Source organism: Littorina saxatilis, linkage group LG10 (genome assembly GCF_037325665.1).
Source record: "Littorina saxatilis isolate snail1 linkage group LG10, US_GU_Lsax_2.0, whole genome shotgun sequence".
In the NCBI taxonomy this organism is placed as follows: domain Eukaryota; kingdom Metazoa; phylum Mollusca; class Gastropoda; order Littorinimorpha; family Littorinidae; genus Littorina; species Littorina saxatilis.
In genome coordinates, this window is record NC_090254.1 from 21,070,075 (window position 1) to 21,093,294 (window position 23,220).

The 23,220-nt window shown below is 42.6% G+C and overlaps 2 protein-coding genes across 6 annotated transcripts in view; one reads left to right on the forward strand and one right to left on the reverse strand.

Moving 5' to 3' along the window:
* Positions 1–1,852, reverse strand: part of LOC138978388 (segment polarity protein dishevelled homolog DVL-3-like) — a 62,803-nt gene extending 60,951 nt beyond the window's left edge. For all 4 annotated transcript variants that reach the window (XM_070351119.1, XM_070351117.1, XM_070351118.1 and 1 more), the window contains exons 1-2: positions 1,407–1,852; positions 731–800 (exon numbers count right to left, since the gene is read on the reverse strand). In XM_070351119.1, coding sequence (XP_070207220.1) covers positions 731–800; positions 1,407–1,567 — 231 coding nt within the window. In that variant the 5' untranslated portion in view covers positions 1,568–1,852. The remainder of the gene's footprint in view (positions 1–730; positions 801–1,406) is intronic.
* Positions 1,853–2,269: 417 nt separating this feature from the next.
* LOC138978406 (E3 ubiquitin-protein ligase MIB2-like) overlaps positions 2,270–23,220 on the forward strand; it is a 31,428-nt gene continuing 10,477 nt past the window's right edge. For both annotated transcript variants that reach the window (XM_070351139.1, XM_070351140.1), the window contains exons 1-15: positions 2,270–2,347; positions 4,627–4,870; positions 5,892–6,063; positions 6,847–6,953; positions 7,333–7,527; positions 9,638–9,774; positions 10,158–10,268; positions 10,615–10,719; positions 12,133–12,307; positions 13,243–13,385; positions 17,875–18,023; positions 18,617–18,773; positions 19,219–19,373; positions 20,040–20,163; positions 20,959–21,168. In XM_070351139.1, coding sequence (XP_070207240.1) covers positions 4,648–4,870; positions 5,892–6,063; positions 6,847–6,953; positions 7,333–7,527; positions 9,638–9,774; positions 10,158–10,268; positions 10,615–10,719; positions 12,133–12,307; positions 13,243–13,385; positions 17,875–18,023; positions 18,617–18,773; positions 19,219–19,373; positions 20,040–20,163; positions 20,959–21,168 — 2,163 coding nt within the window. In that variant the 5' untranslated portion in view covers positions 2,270–2,347; positions 4,627–4,647. The remainder of the gene's footprint in view (positions 2,348–4,626; positions 4,871–5,891; positions 6,064–6,846; positions 6,954–7,332; positions 7,528–9,637; positions 9,775–10,157; positions 10,269–10,614; positions 10,720–12,132; positions 12,308–13,242; positions 13,386–17,874; positions 18,024–18,616; positions 18,774–19,218; positions 19,374–20,039; positions 20,164–20,958; positions 21,169–23,220) is intronic.

Genomic DNA, 23,220 nt, shown 5'->3' on the forward strand with positions numbered 1-23,220 from the left:
TTTATGCTCTATCCAGTGGTGAAAACCGCTTTAGAAAAGAGCGAAAACTGTATGAGTTATAAGCCTGTGACTAAGCTGACCCTCACACTGTTACCAGACACTCCCCGGACTTATATTAAGCCTAGCGCAGAACCGCGCGAGGTGACATGCGACTCATTTCGTGGTGGAGGGTCACATATGGTGCCTCGTTCACTCAACAAACTGCTTAACTGGTCACACGCAGTGCATACTTTCGCTTGGCAAAACCGAAACCAGCTTTCCTCACGCAGTGTTTACTTTCGCTTGGCAAAACCGAAAAAAGCTTTCCTCTTGAAAATTGAACAGTCCGCATGTCCGCTTCATTGTCAAAAACGATCGGACCCTTGACCACTTCTTCTGTAGGTTAATCGGACCTGTGTCCTGCTGGGGTTAAAGCTATAGGTCCTGGGGAAATTGGATCGGTCAGAGACCGGAGACTGACTAAAATGTACATCACTGCATTGTTTTTCCTGTCCAAACCTGCAAAGTTATATGAGCCACAATGTTCCGCAAGTAATTTCGAAATGTATGTTATAATTAAATATAAATATGAAATGTGCTCCCCCAATTTGTTCAACTAACTAAGTACATTACTAATAGTAATACTAATTTACTACTTCAGCTGACTAACATTTTTCAACTCAAAGTCTAACATCATAATTTTGTGATATTATTACTATATTAGTAAAAGTAAAAAGGCACAGTTGCTCACCCATGATACAACTCTTCCATTGAAACATGGTAGATGAGCATCATCATCTATTATTTCTTCTTTCACCACCCTGAAAGGAAAACAAACTCAAAAATAAGCCAAATACAAAAATATTATACATATATTGATATAATCATAAATGAATTAATATACTTCTTTGAATTACTGACTGGATCTATGAAACTGAAAGCACAGACATACACATCAGTTATCTACACATAGAGGTTTACTAATTATACATTGGCACACATATGAAACTGACACCAGTAGTGACACTGACAGCAAATCAGCAACACCAAACAAACAGTTAAAACTGCAGCTACTGATCATTCCATTTGTAGGAAACCAACATGTTTACACTTTGCTTTTCCACAAGTGGCAGGAGTGATTCACTTCTGCTGTCAGAGATCTGAAAGAGGCCGGCACGTCTGGAACTGGGAGTGGAGATTCACAAGGTGCCGAAGAAAGGAAAGAGGGAAAGGGGGGGGGGGGTGAGGGAGGGGGCACCTAGGTCCTACTCCTGGCATGATTAATCTGAAGATGATACCAAACGACATGAAGATTACATGCATGAAATCAAAATATCTGCACAAAAACAGCAGCCTAATGATGGCACCTGCAACTGGATGGTTCTTCAGATGCCAATATCTTATCAGGAAATCTACAGACAACTTACCCGAAGTCATCATCCATAGACTTGAAGAAAAACTTGTAATTCGGTCGGTTCAGGGCATTCTTGAAATCCCCAAGTGTAACCCGATCCGCAGGCACAGGAAGCTTGATTAAATAAGGGGTATCCTCATCGTCTATGTGGTAGATGATTTTCGTTTCCCCCATCCCGAAGGATGTGCGGAAAAAATAAAAACCTCACAATGACCCCAGGAATAGACAACAAAATGGCGACCAAATATTTTTCTACCGTCTCAGACTAGCATCAAAATGAGGCTCAAAAGAGCGAAGCATAGCGTCATTATTTGAAACAAAGGCTACCGAACGACCACAGGAGACTTAAGGCTGAAATCACAAGATCTAAGCACTTATTCCACATCCGATCACATGCAATTCATGGTCAATGCCGTCAGATATCCAGCCAGAACTTCCATCTTTGGAAGGAGCTTTTCATTTCCAATTGCCTACCGGTAAATTAGCAATGCAGTCCCTACCCATATTTACTAAACGCGTGCATACTACTAATGCGTTCTGAGCACAGAAAATCGCAATGGTATCAAACTTTCACAGATGGTGTTTTCATATAAAGGACAATCTACGGATTGAACGCTTTTGGCCTAAAAGCACTGGATGAAAGAAAATATTTGATTTGATTTTTCATTCTAGCGGGAGAAATCGCAGTAGACGGAACAGCCATCAACAAATACCTGAACTGCCCTGTCAAAAAAGAAAGTACATAATTTATGGCATTTTAAATTTATTTCAAATACTAGTTCAATTTGAAAGAAGCAGATAAATTATCTTCTTTTTCTTTATCAAAAAATATATTTCTATAAAATTGACCAATCCTCTGTCTGCTATGTACCGTCCGCTGAACTTTACAGAAGGTCCACAAAAATTTCATATCCTGGGTGTTGTTGATCCAACAAAGAGACAATTTTCCTGCAGGTGGAGTAATATTTCGGCTGTTTGTCGTCTCAAGTAGAATCTACATGTATTCTTCTGTTTACATAATCATTGATATAACGATTTGCTGATTCTTGTAACTTTGATCGGGAGCTTTTTTTCTTGGTGGGGCATGTGAAGTTCATGTTGTCAAAGTGAAAACGTCATTGGCTGGAGATGAAAGTAAACATACAAGACCGGATCTTGTCAATTTACTCACATTCTAACACGAATATGTATATATTTCTGACACCGCGATTAATGTTCCTGCTAGGTTACTGACAAGCCCAGAGGCCTGATGTTATGTTTTGTGTGTACACTAGACATATGGAACTGGTCCAAGTTTCTCTACTTGAAGAGCATCAATCACTGATTGACAGAATGTGTTTGTCAACCTCTACAACATCCACAATTAGTGTTTGTGTTAAACACTTGAATCATTTATTGTACGATTGTCTTTGAAATTGATGGGACATGTGTTCAGGACTCCAGTTCAAGCAGCATGAAGTCCTTATGAACTCTGACTTGTAATGTACAAAGTCAGCGATTGTACTGTTCTTCGAAAACCCCTGAAAGTGAAGAACCCTGAAAACCTCAACAGAAAATAAGACAACATGTCCTTCAATCCTGTTTTTTGTTGACATTTTTGTTTGAAATCATAACTTATATCTGCTATTTTCACCTTTATTATCATGTTTATGTCAGGATTTCCGATGAAGCGGAAGCACTCGAAGGGGGGAAACTTTAAAAAAAACAAGAACTCAAGACGTCGTATACATTGCTGTATTTGTTTCTGATTTGATTGCAGGGATGTTGCCACAAATTCATACCTATAGGACAAATGTCCTGAGCTCTTTGGCATCAATAGGACATTTGACTGCTTTCAGACATTGTAATAGGACATTATAATTGTGTGCAAAGCACAAAATTATCATGTGCAAACACACATATCAGTACATGCACCAACATTGTGTGCAGGACCGCTTTTGTGTGCAGGACACACACAAAAGAGAAACAAACAAACTAAAAAACGACCAAAAACTTCAGCACTATCACGAAAAGAATATTATCAAATATCGCGCTGTCCGAAGGAATGGAGTTCTTATCGGACCATGACCGCGCTCAGTTGAAAACGATAGGACATCTGACCGCAATGAGGCTATGTGAATCGGACATTTGAGCATTGTAATCGGTCTATGTCCGATGTCCGACGCCTAACGACATCCCTGTGATTGAATATGATACTGAACATGTTTCTTCAATATGTTCTTTTGTTTGGTTTCTGATGTGAGCTTATTGATGTGTGTGTGTGCGCGTGTTTGTATACACTGTGTGTGTGTGTCTAGTTTTGTGTGATGTGCTGTGGTCTTGTCTGATGATGACTGCTGAATCATGTCAGGTGTTAATGTTATTCATGTAGTAATCATGCAAAGAGAGGTAGGCCTGTGAGGGATTGCTGCGACTGTTTATTGGAGTCAAGAATTCTGTTGAATACAATTCACATTATTCATTTTGTGAGTGTGTTTGCATGCAAACTGACAACAAAGAAACGCACACAGGGACACAGCAATTAATCATATCACGTCATCACAGCAATTAATCATATGCCATATATCACGTCATCAATTCTTTTGCCATAGAGTAACTAGAGTTCTCTCCCTTTGCATTTAAATGGATGCTTCGACTTCTTCAAAAATTAGGCTCTAGTCTTAACAAGAAAATTAAGGTGGAAATAGCATAAATCGGACATGACTTTAAACACTCATAACATTTACACATTTTGAGGATGAATCTAGTTATTGAAGATGGGGTTTTCTTCTTTTTTCCTTTTTCTTTTTTTAAGGTTTTCTGGTGTGTTTTTTTTAGAAAAGTAGTACCACAAAGTCAGTGAAGAGTAATAATTACTGTTGCTGAGCAAACATTTTTGACAAAAATAAGTGTGTCTATCTTTCCGGTGAAGTAGAAAACAGACGGATTTTTTTGCATGTCAATGTGACACAGTTGTATCAAAAGGAGATCATGGTGATTGTTGATAAGTTTTGGTATACACTATGCCAAAGATAGAAAAACATCCGAGAAGTTTTGTACATCTCATACGAATTGTTGGTTTGTTCGTCAACCAAAAGACCATTAGGTCGATGTACTTGTGAAAGATTTGTTTTGTCATAAGTTAATCTAAATGTTCTAATAACTAACCATTCTTGGGTTTTTAATTCCATACAGAAGTCCTAAACATTGTGAGATTTAGTCATTCACTGTGCGAATTCCTTTTTGTTTTTCAGGCTTGCACAACAGAGCGAGTTATGGAGGTGGGGCTGAGGGTCGTTCGCGGCCCAGACTGGAAGTGGGGAAATCAGGATGGAGGTGAGGGATTTGTCGGCACTGTGGTGGAAGTCGGAAAGCCTGGCAGTACAACTTCACCTGACAAGACAGTCGTTGTTCACTGGGACTCTGGCGCTCGTACAAATTACCGCGTGGGTTACCAAGGCGCCTACGACCTTCGCATTTATGATAATGCTCCTATTGGTGAGTGTTCTGTTGAAAACATAATGTATACATGTAGATCTACAAGCACCATTTTAAACCTAGGAGTGGGACATGTATATATGAAGAAGAAAGCTTGCACTGGTTTGGTTGATTCTCAGGTTTTGTTCATCATTTCATGGGATAACGATAAAGCAGAGATCGGTAGAGAGGGTATTTGGTTTAATGGTACAGGAGCTGTGATCATAGTTTGTGTGAAGGCACTTTTTGGATTGCTTCTTGTGGGGAACAAGCTCGGTAATGTGGCGTTAAATTAAATGACTACAATTACAATTACAGCGTTTGTCTTCTTCTGGTTCACTTCATCTTTAGTCGACAATATGACGTAACATGAAAGGAGGGGAAGTAGATTTTACATGGTTACTTTTTTTTATAACATGCACATTAAAGCTTTAAATAAGGTCTGGGTGGCCGAGTGGTAAACGCACTTGCCTCGGAAGCGAGAGGTTGCGAGTTCGACCCTGGGTCAGGGCGTTAGCAATTTTCTCCCCCCTTTCCTAACCTAGGTGGTGGGTTCAAGTGCTAGTCTTTCGGATGAGACGAAAAAACCGAGGTCCCTTCGTGTACACTACATTGGGGTGTGCACATTAAAGATCCCACGATTGACAAAAGGGTCTTTCCTGGCAAAAGTGTATTGGCATAGATAAAAATGTCCACCAAATACCCGTGTGACTTGGAATAATAGGCCGTGAAATGTGAATGCTCGCCCTAATAGGCTTGAGGTTTGCTGGCCGATGTGAATGCGTGATATATTGTGTAAAAAATTCCATCTCACACGGCATAAATAAATCCCTGCGCCTTGAATCCGTGGTTGAGATATGTGCGCGATATAAATTGCATAAAATAAAATAAATAAATAAATAAAGCTTAAACGGATCTTCAGCAAACCTGAATGCAGATCTATTGGAGCTCTAGGAATCTGCATATATGTTTTTGATTTGCTTGATCTTCTGTATCTCAGAGTGGGCGAAAAATGTTCAGGTGTCAATACAATGTTTTGCAGGTTTACGGCACACCAACATCATCTGTGATTCCTGTCAGAAGCAGGGGGTGCAGGGCATGCGATGGAAGTGCACCCGTTGCCATGACTTCGATCTCTGCTCTCTCTGCTTCATGGGCGACAAGCATGACATTAATCATGCATTCTACAGATTTGATTCACCGTCGTCTAAAGGGTGAGAAATCCTATGAACATTCTGGTACCGTGAAACATCCTTTTAAGAGAACACTCTAATTTTTAATATTCTTCTTTTAATACATTCTGTAAATTAATCTCCATTATTGAAACCCTTGTAAGACCCAATGTTTTCACAATTTAGAGGTAAAACTACTAAAAGGGGGGTTCCGCAGTGTAGCAATTGCGCAATCTCCCACTAGCAGCAACATCTAGGATCACTGGCTTCCAAGTTCTCAAAGTTCGTCTCAGTACCACGCCCCGTAATCAGGGCTTATGTTTGGCGCAGTTCATCAGTTACTTATGGCAAACAAATTTGAAATAAACCAACAGCAGTTTTGCTGTGTTTGAGTTAGTAAGGCAAAGTGAAAGTCATGTTTTATGTGTTGATTTCATGTTGACTTCCTCTTTCTACTGTACGTTGCTGCTTGCTCATCCAGGCCCAGACGTTTGTGTCCTTTATCATGATTACCTGATGCAATGCCGTCAGTAGGTTTTGATTTGTTCTCGTTATGGTTTTGTTTAAAAGGGCTCCTACTTCTCCGCAAATTTGCAGACTTTTCAAAAATGTAAAAACGAGAGCTATTATTAATGTGGTCAGATTGCATGTACCATTTTGAATGTAAATCCAAACGTTTGTTCCCCCTCTCCCCAAACCTTGAATTGTAGGGATTTTGCTTTTCTTCTGTTGGAGCCCTGATTTCACTAGTCCATATATGAAGACAGACGGTTAGTCCATGATATCTGACAATGATTACTAATTATTGTGTGATTGCTGTTGCAGGGTGAAGTTACCAAAGCGCTCAACAAGCAGCAAAGTGCAAGCCTTTGGCATCTTCGGTGGTGCTCGGGTCATCAGGGGTCCAGACTGGGACTGGGCCAATCAGGATGGTCAGTAGCTGTACCCATTATTTCATTGATTTCATTGTTTTGTTAGGTTTTATTTATTATCTGTGTAAAAGTTACCATAGTCATTACATGTCAGATAACATTGGTACCTGCTTTGTTAGGTCCCTCAGATGAAAGACCGCCCCCTAAGAAAAGACATCTTCTGTTGTCCTTTTTTCTTTTATATAGGGTTAGGGTTAGGGTTATATATATATATGAAAACGTACCTTTCATAGGCTAGCAGGCCACTTGTAGTGTAAGCCTTTGAGTGATCCCAATGGTGTCCTTTCATTGCAAGTACCTGTGCAGCTGTGCATCCCACTTGAAGTTCTGTCAAACATAGCCTTGGTGAATGATATTAACACGCTTTCTGTGTTGACAGGGGGTGAAGGCAAAATCGGCAAAGTCTCCGACATCAGGGGCTGGGACTCTGAGTCTGGACGGAGTGTGGCGCACGTCACGTGGTGCTCGGGGTCAACCAATGTTTACCGCGTGGGACACAAGGGCAAGGTCGACCTCAAGTACATCACGGCCAGCTCGGGCGGTTTCTACTACAGGGATCACCTGCCTGTTCTAGGTGAGACTGAGTACAGTGGAACCCCTCTTATAAGACTTAAAAAAATCTGCGAAAATCAAGTCTTAAAAGGAGAGAGTCTTCTTCTTCTTCTTATCGATCACACAAAAGGAGAGAGTCTTCTTCTTCTTGTCGATCACACAAAAGGAGGGAGTCTTCTTCTTTTTGTCGATCACACAAAAGGAGGGAGTCTTCTTCTTCTTCTTGTCGATCACACAAAAGGAGGGAGTCTTCTTCTTCTTCTTCTTGTCGATCACACAAAAGGAGGGAGTCTTCTTCTTCTTCTTGTTGATCACACAAAAGGAGGGAGTCTTCTTCTTCTTCTTGTTGATCACACAAAAGGAGGGAGTCTTCTTCTTCTTCTTCTTGTCGATCACACAAAAGGAGGGAGTCTTCTTCTTCTTCTTGTTGATCACACAACAGGAGGGAGTCTTCTTCTTCTTCTTGTCGATCACACAAAAGGAGGGAGTCTTCTTCTTCTTCTTCTTGTCGATCACACAAAAGGAGGGAGTCTTCTTCTTCTTCTTGTCGATCACACAAAAGGAGGGAGTCTTCTTCTTCTTCTTGTCGATCACACAAAAGGAGGGAGTCTTCTTCTTCTTCTTGTCGATCACACAAAAGGAGGGAGTCTTCTACTTCTTCTTGTCGATCACACAAAAGGAGGGAGTCTTTCTCTTCTTCTTGTCGATCACACAAAAGGAGGGAGTCTTCTTCTTCTTCTTGTCGATCACACAAAAGGAGGGAGTCTTCTTCTTGTCGATCACATAAAAGGAGGGAGTCTTCTTCTTCTTCTTGTCGATCACATAAAAGGAGGGAGTCTTCTTCTTCTTCTTGTCGATCACACAAAAGAAGGGAGTCTTCTTCTTCTTCTTCTTGTCGATCACACGAAAGGAGGGAGTCTTCTTCTTCTTGTCGATCACACAAAAGGAGGGAGTCTTCTTCTTCTTCTTGTCGATAACACTAAAGGAGGGAGTCTTCTTCTTCTTCTTGTCGATCACACAAAAGGAGGGAGTCTTCTTCTTGTCGATCACATAAAAGGAGGGAGTCTTCTTCTTCTTCTTGTCGATAACACTAAAGGAGGGAGTCTTCTTCTTCTTCTTGTCGATCACACAAAAGGAGGGAGTCTTCTTCTTCTTCTTGTCGATCACACAAAAGGAGGGAGTCTTCTTCTTCTTCTTGTCGATCACACAAAAGGAGGGAGTCTTCTTCTTCTTCTTGTCGATCACACAAAAGGAGGGAGTCTTCTTCTTCTTGTCGATCACATAAAAGGAGGGAGTCTTCTTCTTCTTCTTGTCGATCACATAAAAGGAGGGAGTCTTCTTCTTCTTCTTGTCGATCACACAAAAGAAGGGAGTCTTCTTCTTCTTCTTCTTCTTGTCGATCACACAAAAGGAGGGAGTCTTGTTCTTCTTCTTGTCGATCACACAAAAGGAGGGAGTCTTCTTCTTCTTCTTGTCGATCACACAAAAGGAGGGAGTCTTCTTCTTCTTGTCGATCACACAAAAGGAGGGAGTCTTCTTCTTCTTCTTGTCGATCACACAAAAGGAGGGAGTCTAAAATGGGGTTTGTTTTCCGATGTTGTAAACAGAAAGTCTGAAAAAAACAGGGTCTCAAAAGGGGGGAAGTATTTATTTTGGGATCTTAAAAGGGCGTACCGTTGTATCGGAGAGAAGATTCTTCCTCTTTGACTCCTGGTACTTTTTTTGGGTGTGAAAAGTTGGATACATTTATTCTGAAGCAGTAAACAGCACCATGGTCAGGTGAATCATTGCTTTTCTTTTCCTCAGCGTGGGAAAAAAAGGTCAATGAAAATCTTGACAAAGTTGAATTAACTCTTAAAACTTTCTCCTGTTTTGCTCATTTCGTTACTGATTCCTCCACGTAAGACACAAGATTATTTATTGTCCATACGAAACAAACAATGCATACAAAATGGTGGCTTAGCGGCTTTCAATCTACATCATGCCGTCCTGTCTTGCTCATGTCATTACTGATTCCTCCACATACAACGTATGATTATTTATTTTCCACACAATATTAACAAAGCAAAATTGTGGCTTGGCTGCTTTCAATCTAAATCATGCCTTCAATATTACTGCTGTTGTATGTGCAGGTGAGGCAGTAGAACCGGCAAACCCTGTCACCCCCTGTCTGTTCAAAGTGGGGGACAAAGTGCGCTGTGACCTGGAAAATGAGGTCCTCAAACAGATGCAGGAGGGCCACGGAGGATGGAACCAGCGAATGTCAGAGGTCAGTTTGTGATGTCAGAGGTCAACGTGCAAAGAAGAGAAGAGGGTCAGGTTAAATTACCATCAGATTAGGTGACCGTCCTGAAGAAGGCAGTTTGTCGCTGCCAAAATATTGAAAACCTGGTTTCCTGTTGTGTCCTCTTTTTGTTCAAGAGCTTCAGGTGTATGAATATGGATGTTTAATTATTTAAGGTGATGGGGGTAATGGGGTAGTGAAGTATTAGTTGTCTTCTGATGGTGTTCATAAAATGTGTTCGAACATTTGAAAGAAATGTGACGGTGTGTATGTCTTGGAGAGAGGGCTTTTGTGTGCATGTACACCAGTGACCAGTTCATGTTTGTTCTTTGAATGTCCTGCTAATCTCCATGTTGTGTGTGTTTCAGTATGTGGGTAAAGTGGGCACAGTGCACCGCATCACTGACAGAGGCGATGTCCGAGTACAGTACGACGGCTGTGCCAATCGCTGGACATTCCACCCTGACGCTTTGAGAAAGGTATGTGGCTCTTCAGAGAGAGAGAGAGAGTGTGTGTGTGTGTGTGTGTGTGTGTGTGTGTGTGTGTGTGTGTGTGTGTGTGTGTGTGTGTGTGTGTGTGTGTTACCGTCCCCAAGAAGAATACAGCTATGTTCTTGAATTATAGAATAGAAACAGAGAGAAGTTGTAGCACAGTCAGCTGTCTGGACCCAACACCCAACATATTTTGGTGTGTGATTTACTTTTCGTTTGTTAGCTTAAAAAGCTACAAAGCCCAAAGAAAAACTGTTGACAAAATCTTTCTTGGCTGATGTACAGTTATGACTAGACCGACTGGTCTCACATGATGTGTTTGTGATGCCTTCAGGTTCAGATGTTTGGTGAGCTGGACAAAGTGAAGATTGTTGAAGACGAACAACAAGTCAAGGAGCTTCAGAAGAACCATGGGGAATGGACCGACGTTATGAGACAGGTACGGTCAGCAACCAATTCCTCCACCTCCACCCCCCACTCTCTCAAAATAGAACCTAGCTACAATAGGAATCTAAACTGTGACTGTGTGAGCCATAGTTTGTTTGTTTGTTTGTTCGTTCATGGGCTGAAACTCCCACGGCTTTTACGTGTATGACCGTTTTTACCCCGCCATTTAGGCAGCCATACGCCGCTTTCGGAGGAAGCATGCTGGGTATTTTCGTGTTTCTATAACCCACCGAACTCTGACATGGATTACAGGATCTTTTTCGTGCGCACTTGGTCTTGTGCTTGCATGTACACATGGGGGTGTTCGGACACCGAGGAGAGTCTGCACACAAATTTGACTCTGAGAAATAAATCTCTCGCCGAACGTGGGGACGAACTCATGCTGACAGCGGCCAACTGGATACAAATCCGACTGAGCTACATCCCCGCCTGAGCCATAGTGATTTGCTATGCAGACCTGGGAACCCATACGATTTTGCCGTATTTTGTACGCTTGATTGTCCAGAATACGATCAGTACGATCAGTGAAAAAAAAAATACGAGGAGAAAAATTCCTAGACTACTTTTCTTCGCAAGCGCATGCCGAAGCTGATCCAGTATTTTGACACATGAGCACAATTTTTGTCAGTAAACATTGAAAAAAGCATTTGTTTTAAATGTATTGTAAACTTAATTAACGGTGCGACAGAGCATGTTTGAATCATGGATGTTCAAATGCTGCATGGAGTACGCTCATTTTTCAGAAAATACGCCAAGTTTGTTTGAGAATACTCCAAGTGCAAAACAGGGGTTCCCAGGTCTGGCTATGGGTTTCAGGTGGAAATCAGTTCAGACTGGGCTTGGTGTTTGATTGATTGGCTCAGGTGTCATGTGTGCTTTAACATATCTGAAGTTTGTTTCCATGAATAAAACTCTACAAGTTCCCTCCCACTCCGCCATCATGTTAACCTTTGTTATGTACATACCAGGATTACTTAAAATAAGCATTATATGCTTGAGTTTGTTATCCAAAAAAACATGTATTGTTTTTGTCATGATAAAAATTGAATAAAGTTTTGTTTAAACCAAGTTCCCTCCCACTCAAGGTGAGTGTGAGTTATGTATGCATATCTGATGAAACAAAGGGAAGTAAACGCTCTAAATGCATACGACGTGTGTAATAGAATAAGTGAGAGTTATTCGGAACCATTCTCCTGGCACCTGAGAGAATAACAAGCATTGAACTGAACCAGCGATTTTCATCCTCAAAACATTTTTTTGTCTTCTTATGTATGCATAGTCTGATAATTCCACTGGGAGGAAGCGACCCGAATTTCCCAGCAATGGGACAATAAAGTTATGAAAATGAAAAACAATAGTCTCATGTTGTACAATTTTGTTTGCATGTTGTTTTGTTTGCTTGCAGACTCTCGGCAAGACGGGCCAGGTGCTAAAGGTGTACAGTGACGGAGACCTGAGGGTACAGGTGGAGGGACAGGTGTGGACGTTCAACCCCGCCTGCTGTCTGCCCGTGGCTGCTCACGGCGGGGGGCACCATCCCGACAACACGCTCAACGGTCACCACCCTCGCGACAGACTGCGTGAGTGTTGAAGATGCTTACTTTCTTGTGGCGATTGTGTCTTTTGTAAAGATCAAGATAACAATGAAAATGCATGGGTGGGATTCTTCCGGTGTATGCCGGAAATCCGGATCCTCAATGTCTGTGGTGACGGTTTTTTTGGTTGTTAATTATACAAATGCTTCAGCTATCCCCCCCCCCCCCCTCCCCCCACACTTCAAATTCTTCAGGATTCATGACATTTTTTAGTCCCACCCATGAAAATGTACTCACCGGAGTTATCTTGTTCTTGTTCTTCTCACCTACTGCCCCATGTTCCTATTTTGTGATGTGGTTTTTTTTTAATTCTTTTTCCTTCTTTCAACATCTCCCTTTTTTCTGTATTTCTTTCTGTTGTGATACTGGATGTGAGTTTTGACGATGCTGAGTTTCTTGTGGCGATTGGAATTTGTAACGATAGATGTTTTTCTTTCCTATTGTTTTTTTTCTCTCTTCAATATCTCTTTTTTATCTGTATTTCTTTCTCTTGTGATACTGGGTGTGTGTGTGGTGGGGGGGGGGGGTTAAGAAATGTCTGATGTCTGTGCCTATTCTTCTGTTTTTGTGATAGGTGGTTTGAGTTTAATTGTCAAATAATTCAGACTTTGTTTGAACTTATGTGGTTACTCGAGGGATATGGCTTTTGCTAGGTGTTTAGCCTTGTGACTACTTGTTATAGGCTCAGTTTTTGTGTGTGTGTTTAATATTGTGTTAAAATGTTTGGCTTTGGATTCTTAGTGTGTATTGCTTTCAATACTCTTGTAAGCTCCTCACACCTTTGCAGCTACATTTCTACCCCCCCCCCCCCCCCCCAACTCACTCAACTCCCCAACCCTACACCCTGGTTTACCACAAGACAGTGTCATTTCCATTTGATGTGTAGAGGTTGCCCATTGTATTCACTATGTGTGTTGCAGCTGAACTGACGTCCCTGATAGCTCAGCTGAACGAGCTGCGCACATCTCAGGGCGCGGAGACAGGCCCCGATCGTCTGGTCAGAGAAGCCGCTCAGGGACATTTGGAAACTGTCCGAGATATACTTGCAAAGTACCCTGAAAAGGTGAGATTCGTGGGGTTTCCTTTTCATTTACTGTACATTTCTGCTGTGTTTTCATAAAATATGGTTCGGGAGCTGTAGACAGGTTTCACAGTCTTCAGAGTCGGGTATGTCCCTGACTTTGATATTAAATAAAATGTTTCGTTTTGTTTAGTCGTGAATTTTCACTGGTCTGTGTCGAATGTCTTCGGAATTTACATATGAAAAATAAACTTTGATCGAATTTAAGTCAAGTTTGTATTCCCCACCAGCGAAAAAGGTAGGTCGGTCGTGAGAAATGAGACAGACACGATTTCCCTTTTTAGCCACATTGCAACAGACAAAGGCACCAGTACAAAAACACACAAAGAAATCCAGTGAAAAGTACATTAGAAACCAAAGAACAGAGATAGATGAACACACTTAGTTAAAAAAAACAATGAATGTGTTTATGTTTAGTCGATACAATCGTATGTGAAGTAAACGGTCTTTTTTCTAAATGTGTCTGTCTCAAAAACGTTAATTACAAATCTGTTCAGTTGGAATGGCTGTTAAAAGGTTTGGACGTAACATGCTTTTAATAAGTAGCAATTTCCATCAAATCACGACATGAAAGGGTTTTGAAAGGCTAACTACGGCTTATTCTACTTGCGCTTGGTCATTTTGTCACTCGGGCAAGGTGTCTGTCTCATTTTTTCTCACGACCGCCCTGCAGACAAATCGTCTGCTATAACCGCCATACACAGCAAATTGTCATGATGCAACCAATTTTACACTTCCTATCCGTTGTCAGGCAGATGATCAACTGGCTGACTAAAGAATTGTTCGGCATGTGTTTATTTCAGAGCACGTTATTTACTGTCTAGTAACTCGGGCAAGGTGTCTGTCTCATTTTTTCTCACGACCGCCCTGCAGACAAATCGTCTGCTATAACCGCCATACACAGCAAATTGTCATGATGCAACCAATTTTACACTTCCTATCCGTTGTCAGGCAGGTGATCAACTGGCTGACTAAAGAATTTTTTGGCATGTGTTTATTTCAGAGCACTTTATTTACTGTCTAGTCACTCGGGCAAGGTGTCTGTCTCATTTTTTCTCACGACCGTCCTGAAGACAAATCGTCTGCTATGACCGCCATACACAGCAAATTGCCATGATGCGACCAATTTTATACTTCCTATCCGTTGTCAGGCAGATGATCAACTGGCTGACTAAAGAATTTTTCGGCATGTGTTTATTTCAGAGCACGTTATTTACTGTCTGTCTCTGAAAACCTTGAATTCTCACGACCGCCCGGCACTATTGACGGTCATTTCTTACCAAATGTTAAGCAGATTCATTTGTAAAAAAAACAACATTCAGTGACTGTGTCTGATCAACGCCAGTGGGTTTTTTTCAATCCTTGAATGCACTGCATTGTGAATGCTGTGGTCAAGTGAGAGTTTTATAGACATCGCCGTACGTTTTTCAACACTTTGATGACGTCAGACAGCAGATTGAAAACGTTCCAACTTGGAAAGAGAGCCAGTCACGATCATATAATCGTAGGGAATCAATAGTTGCTTTGTTTATTAACTTTCAAGTGCTTTTAAAAGTTTGATTTTTGTCATTGTTATTGTTGCATATGTGCGTGCGTACGTGGGCGCGCGCCTGTCAGTGTGGAAGAGTGTAGGGTAAGTGTATCCAATTCCGACCGACTTCGGGGATACCTAAATCCGACCGATTTTCCAAGTCACTAATGATGAGGTTCACACGTCATCCCAACAGAAAGAATGCCATTCATACAAGGGCCATTCATGAACGGTTGATGACGCGACGTCACGAACCAATCGTTTCGTCACGAGAGTTAATTGCGTCATCTGCACCGCGGCGCGAAATGTGCCTTCGCCATACGTTTCTTGCAAAGGGTGAGATAATTTGATGAACAGAGTTGTGTTTCTTTTACATGGATGTTAATAAGTGTTTTTGGAAGAATAATGTTATGGTTCTGACTAAATCTCATTGTACATTTTAATCGAAAAGGGGAAAATCTTATCGGTCGTGATTAGATACCCAGTTTTTGAGAGAGTATTTAAATCCGACAACAACGCAGATAATACAAAACGCTGCACAAAATCCCAGTAAAACCATTCATTGTTTACGTTTATGACTTGAAAAAAGCATATGAACAAGGAAACATATCAGATGATGTATTATCTAGCTGTGTGTGTGTGTGTGTGTGTGTGCGTGCGGCCGAGCGTTGCGCGCACGTGTTCGTTTGTGTGTGTGTATGTGTGTGTGTGTGTGTGCGTGCGTGCGTGCGTGTGTGTGTGTGTGTGCGTGTTTGTGTGTGTGTGTGTAAGCGTGCGCGCGAGCGTTGTGCGCACGTGTTCGTTTGTGTTAGCTTATGTGTGTGTGTGTGTGTGTGTGTGTGTGTGAGTGTTGATGCGTGAGTGTTGATGCGTGCGTACTTGCATGTGTGCGTGCGAGAGGGGTTGGGTTTTCTTATGTGTGCAGAGTAGTTGTTGTAGAAAATGCAAGACATTAAGGTTCAGTCTGTAGTGGATATACTGGGACAGCGTCCATGTACTATGCCACAGTTCAGTCTGTAGTGGATATACTGGGACTGCGTCCAGGTACTATGCCACAGTTCAGTCAGTAGTGGATATACTAGGACTGCGTTAAGGTACTCTGCCATAGTCTTCGATGACGTCATTTCCGTTTTTGTGATAGTTGAGGCGGACCTGTTAAGTAATCTTTGATTAAGTCGGGACTTTGATATTGCATTTGAGCCAGGTAGCTTGAAAATAAGTGAATTAGTTCGCTCATTAAAATTGTCATCAAAAACGAATATTTCATTACAGATTCAAACACTACTGCATTGTACTTCTTATCTTCTCCTGATTTAAAAAATATATATACATATGTTATGTTTACTTTAAAAACGCGTTCAGAATTAAAGAAAACAGGTTGAGTATGCTTCGCGGAGATGAGTGTGGTCCGTGACGGTTTTCGGGTATGGTTAGCCGAGACTATCTGAATTTAGTCTCGCCGATCGGACTGGTTTTTTTTTTAGTTTATCCTTCAATTTGATGCCTATAGATTGACTACATGTTTTTATATCGCTTTACGCGACTTGTTTTACATTTCGTCAAGTTATGAAATGTATTATAAAATTTGGTACATAACATTCTAAAAATTGCAAATTACAATAACACTTTTGATTACAGATTCAAAAGTTATTGCATTGTATCCTTTGGATTTCCTGGATCCCAATGTATAAACAGATATGTCATGCTAAGCTTAGTGTGAAAATCTGCTCAAATGAGAAAAATCGCCCGTTTTGTTCATATGCTTCGCGGAGGCAACCCGTCTCGGTCTTCTGGTTTCGGCTAGCCAAATCTCACTAGCATTGTTAATGACTCGTCCCTGATTCCAATGTTGATCTTTTAGTTTCAAACCAACTTAATGTTTTATTATCGCTTCACATGACTTGTTCTGTATATTTTTTTTCGCTGTCATGATGTCACCATTTAGAGGGTAGGGTTACATTTTCAGGTATTTATTCCCCAAGAATATTCCAAAAAAATTCCAAACTCGTTTTTTTCTATTGGTCAATGATTCTACTTTTTTTTAAAGTGAGAAATGAAGTGCAATTAACATTGTTACTTTTGAAGGTATGCTCATGACGTGCATCACAGCGAAATAGCAGTTCAGAAGAACGGAATTCCCATAATTAGTCCTTATTTGCTGCTTTTTTCACTGAGCTCGGAAATGATATTTTGCTTGTATTGTTATTGCTTAATTTATTAAAGCCTCTGGACAATATTCTTTGAATAAATCGTTACCCAATTCTGTTTACGTCTATCCCTTTGTTTGATAGAGTACTGTAACAAGCTATCACATTATGTCGACAAGAATGCGTCTCCATACAAGTTTTTGTCTTGATTCCATCCAGGAGGATGTAAGGCTTTAATAAAAACACTATTTCAAAGATCTCTGTCAAGATTGATTTTGTTGAAAAAAAAGGAAGTCTGTGATTGAAGATTGTGAAACCTGCCTGTAGCAGTTTTTGAAAATGTCTGTGCCAAAAGCCTGTGTTTTCCTGAAATATGGTTCAGAACTAGCAGGTTTTGAAAATGTCTGTGCCAAAAGCCTGTGTTTTCATCTTTCTGTTGATACAGAAATATTTGAGACATGTATACATGTCTGTTTTATGAGCCTGTGCTGTGACTTCTGTCTTGTGTGTGGCGCACGTTATATGTCAAAGCGGCACCGCCCTGATATGGCCCTTGGTGGTCGGCCGGGCGTTAAGCAAACAAACAAACAAACAGAGTCTGTTTTTAGGCCTCATAGCCCTGAAATCATTCCACAGATATAATCCCCCCTCCCCCAACGATGTAATCTTCTCTCCCCCACCCCTTGATACTAGTCAGCGCTGGTGGATGAAATCACTCTCAGGATTCACAACTAAATTTGTAAAGGTGTCAATCATCAGAGTGTGTTACATCTACCTACATATATGTGTGCAGGTTGACCAGAAAAGCTCAGGTAAAACAGCACTGCAGGTTGCCTGTCACCAAGGTCATCGCGACATCGTCAGCCTGTTGCTTAGTGCCGATGCCAGCCTTGAAACTCAAGACGAGGATGGGGACACAGCACTGCATTACTCTGCATTTGGGTCAGTTGTGCTGGGTCTTTTCTGTATGCTTAGGTGGATGCGGTTTGCTGTTGTTCTTGTTGTCGAAGGATTGTTGAGGAGTGAACAAAATGTCAATGTTTATGGTGCTTTCTGTGTACCTCCTAGCTCTGTCCATGTGTAGGTTGAGAGAGGGTCATTCATGTGTGCACATAGGTATTTCATGTGAGTTGGGCTGTAGACATGTCATTATGCATTCTTGATATGTTCAGATCAACAATGCTAGCTTCGATTAGACGGCATTCAAGAATGCTGATTGCTTCTCTGTTCATTTCACCTCTTACAAAAAATCACTTTTGTGATTGTCAGAGAAGAAACCCCCAAAAGCATCAGATTCTGTGTCAACTTAGGTTGAAATGATTTCACAAACAAACCAGTTTAAGATATTGCAACTGCTGCTCGAAGAAGGCAAAGTCAGAAAAAGCATGACTAGTGGGATAAAGTGTAAGTCCATTGCTAACGAAAGGTCTGTGTTGACAAAGACAGAAATAGTTTGACTGTTAATTAAGCTGAATGTTAAGCCAGGCATAATAAAAGTGCGTGTTTCTTCATGTTGGTATTCTGTCTATGTGTAGTAACCAGCCAGATGTGCTACAACTGCTACTAGCGAAAGGAGCGAAGATCAACGCCCTTAACAACGGGGGGTGCAGCACACTCCATGTGGCCGTCAACAAGCAGCACGTTGCGTGTGTACGCGCCCTGCTCAACCATGGCTGTGATGTTAACATACAGGTCAGTTTTGTGAGTGTGTGTGTGTGTGTGTGTGAGTGTGTGTGTGTACGTGCGTGCGTATATATATGTGTGTGTATGTTATATGTATGTGTGTGTGTGAGTGCATGCGTGTGTGTGTGTGTGTGTGTGTGTGTGTGAGTGAGTGCCTGCGCTGCGTGCATGCGTGTGTATGAGAAACAGTATGTATGTATGGTTGCGATTTGGACATACAGGTCGGTTTTGCTGGTGTGTGTTTTCGTTTTTGCTTCGGTGAGATGGTCATCAAGAGTGCTGAAGTGATATAATTGTTTGACAGTCTCTCAGTTAATATTAATTTTTATCAAAGAAAGGCTTCTCAAGTGCATTAAAAATGTGTATGAAAATGTAGACAGAAGAGAGAGCAATCTATGAAAACAGAGGTACTTGTCTCTTTGATACCTAAAACAATACTCTTGATTTATTACAGGATGCCTATGGCGACACAGCTTTGCATGACGCCATTGGCAAGGAAAGCCGAGAAATTATCGACAAGCTAGTCAATTACCCAAACATCGACTTCACCATTCGCAACAAGCGAGGTTTCAACGTTTTGCACCATGCTGCTTTGAAGGGCAACGTCTTGTGAGTAGCATTATATTTGATCACTTTTTTTCTGCGCTATTTCCATCCATTGTATTTTAGTCTTGTTTTTTGGGTGTGTGTTTTTTTTATCAATATATCCCAGACATCTTCTTTGTCTTGAATCTTGGTTTATATCAAGGTTGTTTTGTTTTTTTCCTCCTTTGTTAATTGACATTGTTTTTTTCCTTTTTTCTGGCCCCTCTTCACAATTTCTCTTGTCAAACTCTGCCCCCTGTCTTCCTTATTTCATGTGCTTACTCTACCTTCTAGACCCTTGTCCCTCCCCCCCTCTCTCTCTCTCTCTTTCTTAGTCTCTCTCTCTCTCTTTCTCTCTCTTTCTCTATCTCTCTCTGTCTCTCTCTGTCTCTTTCTCTTTCTCTCTCTCTCTCTGTCTCTCTTTCTTTCTCTTTTTCTCTCTCTGTCTCTCTCGGCTCTCTTTCTCTCTCTCTCTCTCTCTCTCTCTCTCTCTCTCTCTCTCTCTCTCTCTCTCTCTCTCTCTCTCTCCTTCTCCTGCTGCACTCTCATAGTCATGCTCCGAGCTGCAAGTCCCTCAAACCTGCAAGAAGTTGCTTGGTGTGAGACATACATAGCTTTGTCACAAGAATCACATTGTAATTTATGGAGGCCCAGATGGTCAAATGTTTGAGTGTGTCTTTCCGGTTGCAGTGCGACAGAGCGTATCCTCCACAAGTGCAGACAGATTGTGGACCTGAAGAAGGACGATGGGTTCTCTGCCCTGCACCTGGCTTCCCTCAACGGTCACAAAGATGTTGCTGCTGCCTTGTTAAGGGTAGGTTGGAGTGATGCGTGCCATTCTCTTGTGCACTCTCATATTGCTTTATAATGAAATAATAATAATGAACACATATTAATCGCCCCTTCTCGTCAGAGCTAATGGCGATGTACAATAGCAACAGCTTGCACAAACACACACATAAACACACACACACACACACACACACACACACACACACACACACACACACACACACACACACACACAGAGTTTCTGGATAACAATACTATAAAGAATACACAAAAAACTCTCACTTATCTTAGCTATCTGTGAACGCAGAAGAAGAAACTTTCTTAGCCTTGACTCACCGCAGCTTATGTTCTTTCGCACACACATTATAGGTCATTTCTTGTTAAATGAAAATGTTTCTTGTTAAATAAACATTGGTGAGATTTGGGGGTTGGTTAACTTTGTTGTACATGCTGATTTCTCAAAGATTGCCGGAAAGTCTTCCTTTGCAAAAGAGTAGATTGAAAGAATAGAAGAGGCTGGTGTGCATGAGAAAGTGCCCAACTTGGTGGAACCAAGCCCTTGGTCGGACCGGTTGAAAGAGTTCAGTTTCAGATTTCAACCAGTTACAAACCAGTGCTTTGGTCCCATTCAGTTGGGCACTTTCTCATGCACACACCACCCCAGATTTATTTTGTCCTTTTCAACTCCTTTTAAATAATAGTTCCTAGCAGGTGATTGTCTGACCTGGTACATCCCCCTAATGGTTTAACTGAGGGCGTTAAACATTTATCATCTTTTATCCTCAGGTGATTGTCAAAACTTTCTTTTCTTCCACAGAATCGAGCGGAAGTAGACATCCGCAACAACCGACAACAGACACCACTGTTGCTGTCCGTGTCCCAAGGTCACTCGGCACTGATCGAGCTTCTGGTCAAGGCCAGCGCCAACATCAACGTTCACGACGAGGACGGGGATACCTGCCTGCACCTGGCCCTCATGCGGCAAACGGTTGCCACGGAGAAAGACACTTCCCCTATGCTGGAAGAGGTATGGATGGATAAATAATAATAATGAACACTTATTACTCGCCCCTTCTCATCGGAGCTGACGGCGATGTACGATAGCAACAGCGTGCATAGGCATATACTCACACACACACGCACGCATGCACACGCACACACGCACACACACACACATACACACACGCACAAAAACACACACACACACAGTCAATGGGTGGTATGGTTGACTGGCTGGGGATGGTTAGTCACAAAATAGTAAGGTTGATAAGTGGCCTGGTAGCTCAGTTGTTAGAGCACTGCCTTGGGTCACGGGGTCGAATCCAGGACAAGACGGACATGACCTTCGTCAGATTTCAAGGTCACAGTAGGGTCAAGTTTGGTTGAGAAAATTAAAAATGTCGCACACTTCCAGGTTTGGTTGATCCTTGTCAACTGTTGGATGGAGTTCTGTTAAATAAGCAGGAAATTATCCTTCATGGGGATAGAGTAGCATGTGTTTCTGATTCATATTCCGCATGACAAAGGTGAGTCATATGAGCATTTGCTCTTCTTGATTCAATCACATATTCTTACCTCAACTCACATAAATGGCATTAACTTCAGTTCATTGCTAAGATATTGAAGTAGTACTCGACCCTGGTAAGGGGGGAAGTAACTCCCAAAGAAAAACAATCCGTAGTCAAGGACGGGAGTCACCTCCCCTACCGGTAACCCGCACATGCGCGGTCCTGCTACCGGCCGTCATTCCACCCACTTCAACACTACTGCACAGACGTGTTGTTGTACTCCGGCATATTTTTTGCCTTGGCCTTTTTGTGGAAGGCCATTTGACCCTGGTCTTTGCGTTGCTTTCTTTAGGTAAGATCGTTTCACTTCTCTTCGCTACGCGTTGCGTTTGTTTGAGTATTTTCGCTGTTGTAATTCATCTCCACGTGCGCGTGTTCGATATTGCAAATGGCGGACAAAAACTCTAAAAGCAAGGGCAAACTTGTTTCTCTGCTCTCTTCACCGGGGAAAGAGAAGGATAAGGACAAGTCTAAGTCTAAATCAAAGACGCGTGCCTCTGTAACTTCGTCACAGGCTACGTCTTTAATTCTGGTTACTGACCCGGTGACTAAGAAAACAGAACGGGTTTCGCTTGACTCCACGTCACCGTCACCGGTTTTTCCTACGCAGGAACGCTCTACTTCTCCTCTCTCGCGCTCGCAGACGCCACGGTCTAGCGAGTCCGTGTCTCGGGAAGAAATTTTGGCAATGTTTGCTACTTTGAAGCATGACCTAGTTGCCTTACATTCTGCGGAAAGACCTGTCGCTCCCCTCCCGCCTGGCGTGGGGGGGGTGGCCTCTCTTTCTAGGCTGCGGCCGTCAGCGACGATTACGTCGGCTGATCTCGGGCCGGATTTTTCTGGTTTGGTTGCGGATTCCCCTGCCTTTTCAGGGGGGTTCGCGGCCTTAGCGCCGCCCGGTTCCAGCGCTTCGGCGTTGGGCGGCGTTTGTGGGAGTCCCCATCTTTTTGGGGGCTCACACTTGCCTGCGGGCCCGGGTTACGCTCTTGCGTCGCCGGGTTCGCAGACGGCTCCTCCCCGGCAGTACACCGTCCATCACGTGGCGGGTGCGCTAGGGAGCGGCGAAGCGCGCCAGCCTGCCCCCCTGGGATCAGTTTCGGCTGTCCCGGCCTCTGGGGGGCAGGCAGCAGCGTCTTGTTTGTCCAGCTCTGGCCTACAAGATTCTGTCGGCGGTCATCGACCTGTAGCTCTTGGTCCGGCTGCCGCCGTTCCTGGTTCGAGTTCGCAGGGGGTAGGCTCCTCTGGTTGCCCCTCGGGGCTTCCGGTCGGGCCTGCCCGCGGGTTGTCGTCCTCGACTTCCGGTCGTGCTGTGGCAGGCACTTCCGGTGGAGGACAGCGGGCTAGTGGTTCCGGTGGCAGTGTCCCTGCTATCCCGTCCCTGGTTACGCATCGACTTCCGGCCCCGACTTCCGGTTCCGCCGCGGCGGTTCCGGTTGTCGGCGGTGCTGTTGGTGGACAGTTTGCGGCGCTTCCGTCTATTGTTCAACCGACTTTAGCCACTTCCGCTTCCG